Source organism: Pelodiscus sinensis, unplaced genomic scaffold, assembly GCF_049634645.1.
Source record: "Pelodiscus sinensis isolate JC-2024 unplaced genomic scaffold, ASM4963464v1 ctg34, whole genome shotgun sequence".
NCBI lineage: Eukaryota > Metazoa > Chordata > Testudines > Trionychidae > Pelodiscus > Pelodiscus sinensis.
This window is the reverse complement of record NW_027465849.1, coordinates 3,550,500-3,566,172: the sequence shown is the minus strand read 5'-3', so window position 1 is coordinate 3,566,172 and position 15,673 is coordinate 3,550,500. Positions and strand designations below refer to the sequence as shown.

General features: G+C 63.1%; 2 protein-coding genes across 2 annotated transcripts; one reads left to right on the top strand and one right to left on the bottom strand.

Annotated features, from left to right (window-relative positions):
- The first annotated feature begins 2,765 nt into the window (after positions 1–2,765).
- Positions 2,766–6,189, top strand: RPL28 (ribosomal protein L28). Its single transcript, XM_075915259.1, has 5 exons — positions 2,766–2,841; positions 2,934–3,016; positions 4,822–4,945; positions 5,383–5,501; positions 6,065–6,189. Exons 2-5 carry the CDS (start codon positions 2,936–2,938, stop codon positions 6,152–6,154), a joined length of 414 nt encoding a protein of 137 aa, XP_075771374.1. The 5' UTR covers positions 2,766–2,841; positions 2,934–2,935; the 3' UTR covers positions 6,155–6,189.
- Positions 6,190–8,611: 2,422 nt separating this feature from the next.
- Positions 8,612–15,127, bottom strand: RCVRN (recoverin). Its single transcript, XM_075915513.1, has 3 exons — positions 14,463–15,127; positions 9,380–9,491; positions 8,612–8,870 (listed from the first exon to the last, which is right to left on the bottom strand). Exons 1-3 carry the CDS (start codon positions 14,841–14,843, stop codon positions 8,785–8,787), a joined length of 579 nt encoding a protein of 192 aa, XP_075771628.1. The 5' UTR covers positions 14,844–15,127; the 3' UTR covers positions 8,612–8,784.
- Between the last annotated feature and the right edge of the window lie 546 nt (positions 15,128–15,673).

Genomic DNA, 15,673 nt, shown 5'->3' with positions numbered 1-15,673 from the left:
GCCCCGGAGGTCGAGGTGGCGGGACCGCTGCGCTCTGGGCGGTCCCGCTGCCTGCAAGCTCCGGGCCAAGAAAGCCCCGTTGGTAAGTGCGGATCCGACATAAGTCGGATCCGCGTAACTCGGGGACTGCCTGTATAATTCCCCCACAGAGTTCTGCAGCTGGGTGCTCCGTGACTCAGCTTCCCTCCAGCCGCAGGAGGGGGCCAGGCAGAGCCAGCACCCCCAGGGTCAGGCCGGCCATCAGCAGCCCCAAGCGGGGGGCACAGAGGCGGGGTGCGGCCCCACGGCCGTGGTGCAGGTCTGGCCGGCAGGGCAGGTGGTCGTGGAGTAGGTGCTCGGGCATGGCTCCCGAATCTGGGGGCAAGGACAGAGGGGAATCAGGGGACAGTCTAACCCTCCCCCATCGCCCCCCCCTCTAACCCACTAGACTGCCTCCCCCAACCATGGCCCCATTTGGTCTCCTCACCCAGCCTGGTCAGTCCCTGATGCCCCCAGATGTGTCATGAGTTTGGGGGCCTCAATCTAGTTCCCAGACAAGCCCCTCTCAGGCTCTCCCCCTCCCCTGGCAGAGAAGTCGAGGGCCGGATGATTCAGCCCCCTCCCCATCCAGGTTTGTGGCTCGGTTTCCAATGAGGGGGTAAATTGGGAGGGGGTGCAGCAGGAAGGTGTAAAGAGGGGGTCTCCAGGCCCAGGAGCCCCAGGTTTGGGGGCAGAAGACTGTGGGGAGGAGCACTGATCTCAAAGGGGGGGGTCTCATTGCAGGACAGCTCCAGTTAGGGGGTCACTGGTTTGGGAGGGCTCAGAAAAGGGGGTTCAGGTCTCGGGGCTGCCTTCAATGGTGGGGGCTCTGTTCTCCAGGGGAATAGGCCTGGGGGGGTCTGCATTGGAGGGGATCTGCACTCTGGGAGGTGGGATGACTCTGCTGTCAGGGGGCCCCAGGAGGGGGGCTCTGGACTGGGGGGGGCTCTGCTCCCAGGGCCCATCCCCACTCACCCCGCGAGCGGTTCCAGACGAGCAGGCGCAGCTCACCCAGTGCCTGGCTCAGGTTCTGCACCCGGCCCTGCAGCTGGGTGTTCTCGGTCTGCAGCTCCCGGATGGCCTCCTGCAGCTCGAAGGGGCGCCCCCCGCCCTCCAGCAGGGCCAGCAGCACCAGGGCTCCCCACAGCCCCATCCCGCCCGCTTGCCACCCCAGCCCGACTGAGAACCAGAGCCAGCCCTGCGCCCCATCGATCCCCGGCCTGCGCCAGCCCTGATCAATGCACCCCCCCAGGGCTTATTAATTAGCAGCCCCCACAGCTCAGCACAATGAGCGGTGCCCCTCGCTCCTGACCCACAGCCCCTGTCAGCCCTGCCCCCACCCCAGCCTTGCTGGTGCCCCTCATTCCTGACCCACAGCCCGTGCCAGCCCAGCCCTGGACACGCTCCCGAACTGCAAGCCCTCAGTGATCACTGAGCTACAAGAAAAAAGTCACAGAGACATGGAAAAACTCTCCTCCCATGGTGCTACTGTAATTCACTCCATTGATAATGTGCAGTGGCATGCACCGTGGGGTACTACCGTAATACACCCCAGCAGTAACATTCCGCACCATCCCTGATGCCCCCAGATGTGTCATGAGTTTGGGGGCCTGCATATTTATACCTGCCTCTGGAAATTTCCACTACTTGCATGCGCCTACACTTCAGTTACCCCTCTGATACTATTCTGCACCATGCAGGCTATGCACCTTTGGGTCCTAATGTAATGCACCCCATTGATAATGTGCAGCGCCATGCACTGTGGGGGGCTACTCTAATACACCCCATTGATAACATGCAGCGCCATGCACTGTGGGGGCCATGCGCTGTGGGGTGCTACCCTAATACACCCCATTGATAACATGCAGCGCCATGCACTGTGGGGGCCATGCACTGTGGGGTGCTACCCTAATACACCCCATTGATAACGTGCAGTGCCATGCACTGTGGGGGCCATGCGCTGTGGGGTGCTACTCTAATACACCCCATTGATAACGTGCAGCGCCATGCACTGTGGGGGCCATGGGGGCCATGCGCTGTGGGGTGCTACTCTAATACACCCCATTGATAACATGCAGCGCCATGCACTGTGGGGGCCATGCGCTGTGGGGTGCTACCCTAATACACCCCATTGATAACGTGCAGCACCATGCACTGTGGGGGCCATGCACTGTGGGGTGCTACCCTAATACACCCCATCGATAACGTGCAGCGCCATGCACTGTGGGGGCCATGCGCTGTGGGGTGCTACTCTAATACACCCCATTGATAACATGCAGGGCCATGCACTGTGGGGGCCATGCGCTGTGGGGTGCTACTCTAATACACCCCATTGATAACGTGCAGCACCATGCACTGTGGGGGCCATGCGCTGTGGGGTGCTACCGTAATACCCCAGATTAACAGCGTGCGGCTCGCCGGTACGGGGTGGCCGGGTGTGCGGTTTTGAACCGGGCAGGCCGGGGGTCGAGCTTTGTGTCCGGGAAACCAACGGAGCGAACAGCACTGCCCGGGGCGTTCTACAGCCGATGGAATGCCCATTGTGACGTCACGTCAAGCGTGTCCGGTATTTTTGTTGCAACCACCTGGCTCTGGATTGGGAGAAAAACCGGGGGCGGGGCGCGGGGCAGAGGGGGCGGGGCCGGATCCTGAGGCTAGTGCCGAAAAGAGCCGAGCGCTGTCGAATGAGCGAGGGGGGGGGTCAGTGACGGAGATTCCCGAGCGCTGCCGGAAATGAGCGAGCGGGGCGCGCGGGCCGGAAGTTCAGTCCCTGCACCGACCCGCCTCTTCCCTTTCCGTTTCCGGCAGCGGCCGCGAGAGCAGGTAACGCGCGGAGCTCCGGCCCCGGCCCCACGTGGGACCCCCCCCCCCGCTCTCACCCCCCCCCCCCCCGCTAACGCGTGTCCCCCCCGCAGCCATGTCCGCCCAGCTGCAGTGGATGATCCTGCGGAACTGCTCCAGCTTCCTGCTCAAGCGCAACAAGCAAACCTACAGCACCGTGAGTGCCCCCCCCGGGACCCCCCCCGGGACCCCCCCAACCTACAGCACCGTGAGTGCCCCCCCGGGACCCCCCCCGGGCCCCCCCAACCTACAGCACCGTGAGTGCCCCCCCCGGGACCCCCCCCGGGACCCCCCCAACCTACAGCACCGTGAGTGCCCCCCCGGGACCCCCCCCGGGCCCCCCCAACCTACAGCACCGTGAGTGCCCCCCCCGGGACCCCCCCCGGGCCCCCCCAACCTACAGCACCGTGAGTGCCCCCCCGGGACCCCCCCCGGGACCCCCCAACCTACAGCACCGTGAGTGCCCCCCCCGGGACCCCCCCCGGGACCCCCCAACCTACAGCACCGTGAGTGCCCCCCCGGGACCCCCCCGGGCCCCCCCCGGCCCCCCCAACCTACAGCACCGTGAGTGCCCCCCCGGGCCCCCCCCGGCCCCCCCAACCTACAGCACCGTGAGTGCCCCCCCGGGCCCCCCCTCGGGCCCCCCAACCTACAGCACCGTGAGTGCCCCCCCGGGACCCCCCCTCGGGCCCCCCCAACCTACAGCACCGTGAGTGCCCCCCCGGGACCCCCCCTCGGGCCCCCCCAACCTACAGCACCGTGAGTGCCCCCCCGGGACCCCCCCTCGGGCCCCCCCAACCTACAGCACCGTGAGTGCCCCCCCGGGCCCCCCCTCGGGCCCCCCAACCTACAGCACCGTGAGTGCCCCCCCGGGCCCCCCCTCGGGCCCCCCAACCTACAGCACCGTGAGTGCCCCCCCCGGGACCCCCCCTCGGGCCCCCCAACCTACAGCACCGTGAGTGCCCCCCCGGGCCCCCCCCGGCCCCCCCAACCTACAGCACCGTGAGTGCCCCCCCGGGCCCCCCCCGGCCCCCCCAACCTACAGCACCGTGAGTGCCCCCCCGGGCCCCCCCGGGACCCCCCCAACCTACAGCACCGTGAGTGCCCCCCCGGGACCCCCCCAACCTACAGCACCGTGAGTGCCCCCCCGGGACCCCCCCCGGGACCCCCCCAACCTACAGCACCGTGAGTGCCCCCCCGGGACCCCCCCCGGGACCCCCCCAACCTACAGCACCGTGAGTGCCCCCGGGACCCCCCTCGGCCCCCCCAAACCTACAGCACCGTGAGTGCCCCCCTCGGCCCCCCCAAACCTACAGCACCGTGAGTGCCCCCCTGGGACCCTCCCTTGGGCCCCCCCAAATCTACAGCACCGTGAGTGCTCCCTGACCCCCCTCTGCTCCCTCGGGCCCCCCCCAAACCTACAGCACTGTGAGTACCCCCTGGGACCCACCCTCGGGGCCTTCCCTCCGCCCTCCCCCTTGAACTCCCACGGGACCCCCTTCCAACCTATAGCACTGTGAGTGCTCCCCACCCCCCCCAGACTCTCCATTCCATCCCCCTGTGAACCTCCCAAACCTACAGCATCGTGAGTGCCCCCCCATGGGACTCCCCCTTCCGGGCACCGCTCCCCTCCCTCTCCACTCCCACTGCAACTCCCCCCTCCGCTCTATCTTCTCACTGGACTCCCACGGAAACTGCCTTCTATCCCTCCACCGGTACCTCCACCGCCTGGATCCTCCCCACTCCACTGCCCGCTCCATTCCCCGCCCCTTTGGGGACCCCACCCCAGTCTCCTGCCACTCCCAGCCAGCCCTTCCCAGATACAGTCACCAGGATCGGGCCCCGCCAGACGAAGCCTCCATCCCAAGGGCTCCCAGTCTGGCCTGAGCCCCCGTGGCAAGGGGGGACGCGGGAGCTGAGGTGGGGCCCAGCCCTGCTCACCGGCTCCTTTCCTGTTGGCAGGAGCCGAATAACCTGAAGGCCCGGAACTCCTTCCGCTACAATGGCCTGATCCATCGCAAGACGGTCGGGGTGGAGCCAGCCGCCGACGGCAAGGGCATTGTGGTGGTGCTGAAGAAACGGGCAGGTGGGTGGGGGCAGGGATGCCAGCGGTGGGCTGGTTCCCTGCACCCGGGGCAAGGGATTCTGGGGGCCAGACTTGGTTTCCCTCTCCCCTGCTGCACGTTGCCAGTCAGGGATCTCTGGGGAGGGCAGAGGAGGATCCAGACCCATGTGTCTGGCGCGCTGATTGGGCCCCCAAAACGCTCCATACTCCATTCCCTTCCCTGCTGAGCCAACTAGTCCACTCCCTGGGGGTTCAGAACTGGTGCCCCATAGAGGGGAAGGGCCCCACTGCCCCATTCCCAGCCCCGCTGAGCCAGCCAGTCCCTGCCCAGAGTCTGGTTCAGAGATGGTTCCCATTGGGGAAAGACGCCCTGTCGTGTCCTGCTACATAGACCAGCTCCTTCTCTGCCGTCTCTCGCTGTGGCCTTTCCTGGCTCTGATCTGTGGTCCCTGCCCCAGGTCAGCGCAAGCCAGCCACGTCCTATGAGAAGACGACCATTAATAAGAACGCCCGGGCCACCCTCAACAGCCTGCGTCACATCATCCGCAAGAACAACTACCGCAAGGACCTGCGCATGGTGAGTGCCAGGCTGAGCCTCCGCTGTCCTGGGGCTGGACCCCGGCTCCCCAGAGACGTCACCTGTGATTATGAACCCTTTGGAGGGGGGGCACTGCCCCATTGGCCAGAGCTCTGTGCCCTTGGGCAGAAAGGGGCTGACTGTTCACTTCCCCTTCAAGACGGGAGGACCTGAATTTAATCTGGGCCGATGGGCTCAGTGCTCAGCTCATCATGCCTGGTTGGAGATGCTAGAGTGGGGGCATTCCTCAGTGTGGTGATAGTCGCTCGGCTCGCCATGCCTGGTTGATTGCCTTTGTGTGGGGGGAGGGAGACCTGTGGTTGTGGGATGCAGGTGGGTGCTCGGCTCGCCATGCCTGGGCAGGACCTCCTCCCCCAGTGTAGCTGCAGTGGGATGATCTCCAAATGTGGAGTGTTGATTGGCATTCGGCTCGCCAGCCTATTCCATGCATGCACCCGCCCCACCCCCTCCCCAGCCCTGGGGGGACATTCCACTCCCGGGGGGGGGGGGCTGCGCCAGGGCGTGCCCTGCCGTGTGCCAGCCTCACACGCTCCTGTTGCCAGGCCGCTCTGCGCCGCGCCAGCGCCATCCTGCGGAGCCAGAAGCCGGTGGTGGTGAAGAAGAAGAGAACTCGGGCTACCAAGACTGCGTGAAGGGCGCTCGTGTCCCAATAAAGCGTTCAAACCAGCCTGCGGTGTGGCCCAGCCTCTGTGGGGGGAGACTGGGAAGATGGGTGGGCCCCCTGGGGCTGCTGGAGGGCGGGGGCGGGCCCCTGTGCCTCATACATAATGTGGGGAAACTGAGGCGGGAGGTGAGACATGGTTCTGCCTCTGTGTCCTTGGGCAGGGAGAGGACCTGGCTCCCAGGCCCCCACCGCTCTTGCAGTGCCATGGAGAGAACCCATGAGTCCCAGCTCCCCAAGACTCATAGACTCATAGACTTTAAGGTCAGAAGGGACCATTATGATCATCTAGTCTGACCCCCTGCACAGTGCAGGCCACAGAATTTCGCCCACCCCTCTTAGAATAATCCTCTCACCCTTCCAGATGGGTCCTGGAAGTTGGTCTGAAGAGGCTGGGAGGGCTTCCCATACAGTGACTCCATTAGACACCCCCCCCACACACACCATGTCCCCTCCATGGTGCCATTGGGGACCCAGACACTTGGTCTTGGCAGTGACTCCATGGCTGCTACAGGCGACCCCAGTGGCCCCCACACAGCTGCTGGCGGAAGGGTGCAGGGCCCCAGCTATGGTCCTAGGAAGCTGTTCCCTGGTCAGCTTCCTCTGCAGGTGGGGAAGATGAGGAGTCCCCCCAGAGTCTGGGCTGGCAGGGGAAGCCCAGGCCTGGCCTAGCTGGGAGGTGGGTTCTGGCTGGCACTGCTGCTGCCATCTGTCCCCTGGGGGCCGGGCCCTGGTTGATTAGGCCAAGCTGCTTAGGGCCGTGTTTACACCGGGCGCAGAGCTGATCCCTGCTAACGGGATTGGAAGCCGCTGGGCGGGGGGGGGGGGGAGGCTGTTGTATAACAACCCCCCTGCCAATAGGCCTGGGACAAAGGGATTATCCCTGCACTGCATGTGGGTGGGAGGGAGCAGGAGGGCACGTCTGCCTGGGGTTAGAGTGAGGTTCTCTCCCTGGCTCCAGGATGGTAGTGGGGGCTAGTGCTTAGAGCAGGCGTGCTGGGAGCCATGGACCAATAGCTCCTGCTTTGACCACTCCAGCTTGCCCCAGCTAGTGGTGGCAGGGGGTACGTGGCTGCTCACAGAGGGCTTGGGCACGTGGCTAGTGGACAGGCTGTGTCCCTGCTGCTCTCCAGTTGTAGCAGGGCCCATGGACCTGCAAGAGGCTGGTTTGATTCCTGCCTCACTCTGGACGCCCCCCAGGCAGGACTGCAGGGGCGGGTGGTTTACACACAACGCTCTTTATTGAAAACCAAACACGGGTACAGAATAAGACAAATGCCCTTTGCTTCCCTCCCCCGCAACAAGCCCTGGGCCGGGAATCCTGCTGGCTCTTGTGGGGGGGGGACCAGCCGGCAGCCACACAACACAGAGAAGTGGGGGGTGAGGGCGGTTTTCCCCACACTGGCTTTGTCGGGGGCGGGCAAGAGGACAAAGGATCCGCCTAACACCGCTGCTGTGGGGGGCCCGAGAGAGGGAACCGATCAGGTCTGAGGACGGGCAGAGCAAATGGAAAAGGCAGAGCAGGTCAGGTGGGCAGTGGTTTGCACCAGCTGAGGGAGCCATGGCTGGGGCATTAGAGAAAGATGTCTGGGTTCAACTCCGGGCTCTTGTGCCACATCTGACCCCGATCAGTGACTCTCTGGGTAACACCCAACCCGACAGGGCCCTGATCCCCGTGAATCTGTGTCTGGGCGGCACTGGCACAACAGGGCCCCAATCCCGGGGACTCTGTGTCTGGGCAGCATCCAGCCCCACGGGACCCCGATCCCGGTGACTCTGTGTCTGGGCAGCATCCAGCCCCACGGGGCCCCGATCCCGGTGACTGTGTCTGGGCAGCATCCAGCCCCACGGGGCCCCGATCCCGGTGACTCTGTGTCTGGGCAGCATCCAGCCCCACGGGGCCCCGATCCCGGTGACTCTGTGTCTGGGTAGCTCCCGGCCCCACGGAGCCCCGATCCCGGTGACTGTGTGTCTGAGCAGCGCCCGGCCCCACGGGGCCCCGATCCCGGTGACTCTGTGTCTGGGTAGCTCCCGGCCCCATGGGGCCCCGATCCCGGTGACTGTGTCTGGGCAGCGCCTGGCCCCACGGGGCCCCGATTCCGGTGACTATGTCTGAGCAGCGCCCAGCCCCAGAGGGCCCCGTTCCCGGTGACTCCGTGTCTGGGCAGCGCCTGGCCCCACGGGGCCCTGACCCCGGTGACTCTGTGTCTGGGCAGTGCCCGGCCTTTCTTTTTCATCAGCCATTTCTCTCTCCCTTCCCTTTGCTGCTCTGCCTTCTTTCCATCCTCCGATCTTTCCCCTTCCTCATTGCTGCTTTTCTTTCCTTCCGTCCTTCCTTCCCATCAGCCCTTCCCCTCCTACGCTTGCCCCCTGTTCCTCTCCATTTCCGGGGGGCTCTGGGAGGCCCCCCACAGCAGCCTGTTGGGCAGTGTGGGCTGGGGACGCGGCGGGGGACACAGCTAGCCAGGGAGGGGGTGAAGACTGACAGTGGCAACATACAGCGGGAGCCGGAGCCGGTGCCTTCCCCTCGGATCTTATTCATTCACTTGCAGCTCTTGTTTGGCTCCCGCGTCCCCCCCTTCCAGCCCGGTGCCCCGCTGCCTATTTCTTGGGCTCGTACTGGATCAGCCTCATGATGGCTTCGTTCTTCATCACCTCTGTGATGAACTCCCCCTCGGCGAGCTTGTCTGTGAGGGGAGAAGACGGAAGGGCAGAGGGATCCGGGGGTTAATAGACTGCAATGTAGAGCCTGGCTCCTCTAGGGGGCGTTGGCTGGGGCAGGGAATTGTGGGGGGGCTTTTCCCTCCAGGGGGCGCCCACTCCCAACAGCTGATGGACAGGGAATGGGGCAGGGGCTTTTCCCTCCAGGGGGTGCCAGCGCCCACCTGGCCCCATGGCAGGGGGGCTGGCTGGCTCACGAGGTGGAGAATGGGACATGGAACTTTTCCCTTTTAGGGGGTGCTGACCCCCACCCAGCCCCATGGCGGGGACTGGCTGGCTCTGGGAGAAAGGGACTGGGGTCTGGGGCCTTTCCCCTCTAGAGCTGAGTTCTGTGGTAGGTTAAAAGGGCTTCGGTGTGTCGCCTGAGGGGTTAGGGTTAGTCGATAGGTGGGTACAGGGCTCCAACCCATTCAGCTCTGAGCTGGCCGCGGTGGGGAAGGGAGGGAGAGCGTGGGGGGGGGGGAGGATCCCTTACCGTTGTCCCCCTTTTTGAAGTAGGCCCAGAGCTTGTCGGCTCGTTTCTGGGGGGTGTTTTCATCGGCGGGGAGCGCCTTCTGCTCTTCTGGGGGGATCATCTTAAATATCGCCTGTGAGCAGAGAGCGCATTCGCCATCAGCTGGGTGCCATCCAGAGCCCTGCCTACCCAGCTCCACCCCAGAGCTGGCTGCATGTCTGGGAGGGTCCCAGTTCCCAGCTGGTGGGTGTGTGAACCGTCTCGTTGCTCCACCCACTAGCCCACCCTGCTTAAGGTGTGGGGGTAGGTCCGTTCCAGACCCTCTCCCAAAGCTGCTTTCCAGCTCTGGGGCTTAGCGCTGCAATGGGGCAGAGGTGGGGTGGGCTCCCAGCGTGCCCCTCCCCTGCTCTACCCACTAGCCCCCACTACCCTCCCCATGCCAAGGAGAAAACCCAGGGGCCCTGCCTCCCAGCCCCGCTACTCTACCCCTAAGCCCCAGGGCTGGGCTGTTCCCCTGTGCCTCACATAGCTCCTCGCAGCCGCCCCCCAAGTGCAGGCTGGGTGGGGGGTTATTAACCCCCCCTCCGGATTGGGAGATTAATCTGCACCCGGCACTGAATATGAACTGTCCGCAGAGCCCTGTGGGATATGAAAAATGATTAAATGGTCCCAGGGACTGAGCGAAGGGCTTAACCCAGACTATGGGGGCTATGCCAGGGAAACACGGGGGGGGGTTACCCCCCGGGTGGGGGAGGAGCAACAGGGCTAGATGTACTGGAGAGGGAGAGGGACATCGGGTGGGTGGCAGAGGGATGGGTGTGGGCGTGGATGGGGGGGCACTGTCTGGGGAGAGGGGAGAGGTGGATGGATGCAGGCCAGGCCAGGCTCTAGAGCAAGGCAAACCGGCCAGGCCCAGGGCCCCACTCCCAGCGTCCTGCCTTCGGCTCCGCAAACCCTTTGGCCGGGCCTGAATGGATGGATCAGGGATGGAGGGAGAAGTGTAGGGGTGGGTGGGTGATGGACAGAGGGATTGAGGGGATGGATGGATGGACAGAGGGATTGAGGGGATGGATGGATGGACAGGGGGATTGAGGGGATGGATGGATGGACAGGGGGATTGAAATGAACCGGGGGGCGGGACGGGATGGGTAGATGGCGACCCATTCTGTTTGCTGCGTGCTATGAGTCTCAATCCCCCGCCCCCCCCATTGCTCCCAGCCAGGTCCCTCCCCCACTCTGGAGTAGGGATGTAAGGGTGCAGTGGATAAGCAAAAGCATCGGGGCTAACGCACTAGACGACCCTCGTTTCCCTCCCACCCCCCAGGACGTGTTTCAGCAGCTGCCCGGCTCAGGCTCGGCTCGCGCCGGATCCGGGACCTACCCTGCTGCACCTCTGCATTTCAAGTGTGCTAGGAGCCGGGTGGGCAGGCAGCCTGGCTCAGCTCTGGCTCGTGCCAGGTCCAGGAGCTCAGACCCCCCTGGACAGGGGCTGCTGCCTCTGAATCCGTGGCAGCAGTGTGGGGCAACAGGCAGCTGATCCGCGAGGGGAGCCAGTTTAAAAACCAGGGAGTGAGGCCGGAGCGCACTAGCTGCCGGCCCCGCCCCTGGGCATTATAGACTCATCGAGTGACCAATAAGAATTCATGAGACGAATCGACTATTCAGTGAACCGATATCTAACATCCCCACTGTGGAGGTCGCTGTTTCTGACCCCTTACTCCAGGACCCCACCCATTCCTGGTGAGACTCTTCCTCCCACCCCGGGATTCTCTCTTGGCCGCTAGCCTGGTCATGAGAAATACCTTCCCCCTAACCATGAACCTCCTCTCACAAGGCCCCCAATCTCTTGTCACTTCTGCCTTCGTCTTAGCAAAATCCAGCAGCAGGCAGTTCCACTGGTCATCCACAGATTTTCCCTCCCCCTGCGACTGACGAGCAGGTGACTCCTTCCCTTGCCTTACCCACTGATCCCTCCCTAGGTTCAGGCCCACTGCAGCTGAGGGCTAATCCCTGATTAATGGGGGATCAGAGGCCCTGGCTGGCGGGAGGGCATGGTGATCAGGCTGGTGGGGTGGAGGCGAATACGTGCTAGGAGAGGCATTGGCTGTTGTGATGCCACCAGGAGCCAGATAATTTGGGATCAGAGGGAGGGGATCAGACACCAGCTTTTGTTCTGAGTACACGGGACTTTGCTGGTGGGTCGCAGATGAACCCTGGGCGCAGACCCAGGCTGGATTAAAATTAGCACTTTTTGGGTTTTTCTTTGAAAAAAAAAATGTAGAAAGGTTAAATCACATTTTTGTAATTCCATTTACAAAGCAAGTTTTCCTTCATGAGACGTCTGTTCCGAAGGGAATCTGAGTTGCAAACCAAAGCCGAACGGGCCAGAACGTAGCGTCTCACTACACGCGTGCTGCACCCTTCTCGGAAACGGGTGTGAAAGGCTGTTTTTCTAGACAAGTCAAGGATCCAGGGGGAAGCAGGTCGCTTCTGAGACAAGCTTTGTAAAGATGGCAGGGCCATAGGAAGCCAGCAAGCTGGGAGTCACCATTTTCTCCCATTCTAAAAACGTACCCCGGATAAGAATTTGCCTCTCTTAAGCTACACCCCTGCTCGAATAAATGTCCAGCGGCCCCTGCCAGGAAGCAAAGCGATGCACAAACTCGAGCGTAAGGGCACCTGCGAGTTATAAATCGACATGTTTGAACGGGCCCATCGGCAAGCGAGAAAGCAACTCGCTTTGAGAAATCACGGCGGCACAAAAGGAAAAGGAGCTTTAAAATCGGTGATTTCACTGGTCTTCTTTTAAATCCCTGTGCCCAGTGCGGAAAGGCTTAGCGGTCGTGAGGGGCCACGTATGGTCGGCTAGTTTCTCCCCTCCACCCAGTCAAAAAATGGATTGAAGAAGGTGGGGGATGGGGGAGACCGAAAGAAACGTTTTCACAAGGAAATCATCTTTTGATTTTGAAAGTGGCTCTTTGAAACCCTCCCCCCAAAACAGCTTCCCTTTTGGAAATGGGCAAATCCAGAACCCACCGGAGGAAAAACATTGGCACGGGTCGAATCCAAACACGGTGTTTTCCGAGTTTGGGGAAGCAGATCGAGTTTGGATGGAATGGGCAGTGGATTTTCAGCAGTGACAAATCGATTCCTCCTGGCTTGGGTTAAATCTACCTGGGTCCCGTCCCCCTCCCCAGAAATGTTCTTTTGTTTTTAAAAAATGTAGCCTCTCTGAAATCCTGTGGCGGGTAGTTCCGCAGGCCCGCTGTGGCCATAAGGTGAGAGGAGCAGCCGCTCACCTTGCCTTGATCCTGTGCTGAGGGACTGGGAACCCACCACCCCACAGGTTGCTTTCAGAGGCAAGACACTAACCCCCAGCCTGGCCCCAGGGCAGAAGCAGCAAAGGGAGGTTTTCGCCACCAGGGGGCAGGCAAGCCATAGATTGCAATACAGGCTCTATTAGCCGTTTGGGGGTGGGAGGGCCTGGTGGTTAGAGAGCGAGGGAGATGCCACTGTGGGAGGGGAGTTGGGTCTAGTGACCGGCTGTGAGCGCCGTGGCATTTTTAGCCCCTTCTACGAATTTCCACGTGGTTTTTATCGTGATCTCTCTCACCTTTTATCGTGATCACTGCTCCCTCCCCCCCAAGCCTTCCTCCTCCTCCCCCCCCCAGCCTTCCTCCTCCTTTTGGCCATGGCAAATCCAGCTTAAGGCTCGTTATTTTCTGCCGCGGTGTGGGGCAGCGCCCCAGATACCCTGCCTGACCTGCAGGAGCGGCTCTGTGGGGCCGGGTGAGGCCATACTGATAAAATTAACGAGGGGGGGGCTGGCAGCCAAGAGGCTCAGCCCGGATAAATTAGCATAACAGGATTTGGCGCCCAGGGGAGGGGGAGAGGCTGCAATCCCATCAGGGATGTATTTGCGACCAACGCAAGCCTTGATCGGGGCTAATCCACTGTCATGCTGCCGGGTACAATCCTGCCACCTGCCCTAGGGATCAGGCCGCCTCCACGCCCCTCTCTGCCCACTCCACCCGCTCGAGCTGGCCGGTCACAGGCCTGCGCGGCAGGGAGCAGGCGGGATGCCGGGGTAGATGGGCTCGCTGTGATGCTGCATCGGCCTGGCCTCTGTCCACGGGCGGGGGAGCCCAGGCAGGATCGGCGTGCTTGGCATGAGCGGGAACAGGCTGTGACGCTGGCTGAGGGTTGGTGCCCAGAGGACGGGGCTGGGCCGGTCCCCCAGTCGGCAGAACAAGCAGGAACCACAGTTTGGGCTAGGGAGAGACTTTCTGGCTCCGTGGGCACCAGCCAGGAGCCCGGGGGGTGTGGGGGGAGTCCCCTGGCTCCGTTCACTGTGGGGTGGGAATGGCCAAGCATCCCCTTAGGGCACCACAGCAAGGCTCCTCAGGGCACTGCTAGGAAGGAAGCTCGCAGCATGCCTTCTTCCCCCTCCTTTCTGGGCTGAAATCCCTACAAGACATTGCTATAGGAGAGTTCACATTGTTTGCTCCCTCCCCTGCTCCCGGCACTGCTGTGGGGAAGTTCACCCCTCCCTCATGGCACTGCTGTGGGGAAGTTCACCCCTCCCTCAGGGCACTGTTGTGGGGAAGTTCACCCCTCCCTCAGGGCACTACTGTGGGGAAGCTCGCAGCAGCCCCTCAAGACACTGCTGTAGGGAAGCTCACAGCACCCCCTCAGGGCACTGCTGTAGGGAAGCTCGCAGCACCTCCTCAGTGCACTGCTGTAGGGAAGTTCACAGCACCCCCTCAGGGCACTGCTGTGGGAAAGCTTGCAGCACCCCCTCAGGGCACTACTGTGGGGAAGCTCACAGCACCCCCTCAGGGCACTGCTGTAGGGAAGCTCGCAGCACCCCCTCAGGGCACTGCTATAGGGAAACTCGCAGCACCCCCTCAGGGCACTACTGTGGGGAAGCTCACAGCACCCCCTCAGGGCACTACTGTGGGGAAGCTCGCAGCACCCCCTCAGGGCACTGCTGTAGGGAAGCTCGCGGCACCCCCTCAGGGCACTACTGTGGGGAAGCTCACAGCACCCCCTCAGGGCACTGTTGTGAGGAAGCTCGCAGCCCCTCCCCTTGCTCCGCACTCACCGAGATGATCTCCAGCACCTCGCTCTTGCTGATCTCGCCGTTGCGGTCCACGTCGAAGAGGGAGAAGGCCCACTCCAGCTTGAGGTCAGTCTTGCCGGAGGAGGTGAGGTGCAGGGCGATGATGTACTCCCGGAAGTCCAGCGTCCCGTCGTTGTTGGTGTCGAAGCTGCGGAAGACGTGGCGGGCGTAGCCCTTGGGGTCGGAGTTGGGGAAGAAGTTGGCGTAGATCTTCTCGAACTCGGCCTGGCTGATGCGCCCGTCCGGGCACTGCTTCTGGAAGCTCTCGTACCACTTGCACAGCTCGTCCTCCGTGTACTTGGTGTTCAGCTTCAGGTCCTCCAGGATCTCCTTGGACAGGGCCCCGCTCTTACTGTTCCCCATGGCGCCCCGATGCTGCGCCCCGAGCCCGGCCTAGCCCCCGCGTCCCAGCACCCGCGCCCCGATCCCCGGCCTAGCACCCCCGCCCCTCCGCTCCCAGCCTGGCTCTAGCAGGTGGGCTCCTCGGCTCCCACTGGCATCTCCCAGGCCCTGGTGCTGCCGGCTCATATAGACTCCCTGGGAAGGGGGGGGTCTCCGCCAGGCCCCCCCCGCCCCTCCCGCGGGGCTGGCTCCGTGACGTTGGTCACAAGCTCCTTAGCGCTATTAACGGGAGATTGGCAGCCCTGAGCCACTTGGAGTATTGTCGGCCGCTGCCCTTGGGCGCCCGCCGCCCCGCCTTCTGCCGCCTCCCGCAGCTGCCTGCCCCCCCGGCCTCCTCCAGACTAGCTACCCCATCCCCCCGAATCCCCATCCCCCGCAAACCCCTCTATCCCCTGTCCCTGATGAACCCCTCCATCCCCATCCCCCCAAACCCTCCATCCCCCATGAACCCCTCTATCGCCCATCCCCCATTCCCCCACAAACCCTTCTATACCCCATCCCCCTGAATCCTCCATCCCCTGTCTCTCATGAACCCCTCTATCCCCCATCCCCCATGAACCTCTCCATCCCCCATAACCCCCTTACAGAACCCTCCATCCCCGTCCCCCATGAACCCCTCCACCCCCCGCAAATCCCTCTATCCCCATCCCCCATAACCCCCCCTGCAGACCCTTCTATCCCACATCCCCCATGAACCCCTCTATCGCCCATCCCCCATTCCCCCACAAACCCTTCTATACCCCATCCCCCTGAATCCTCCATCCCCTGTCTCTCATGAACCCCTCTATCCC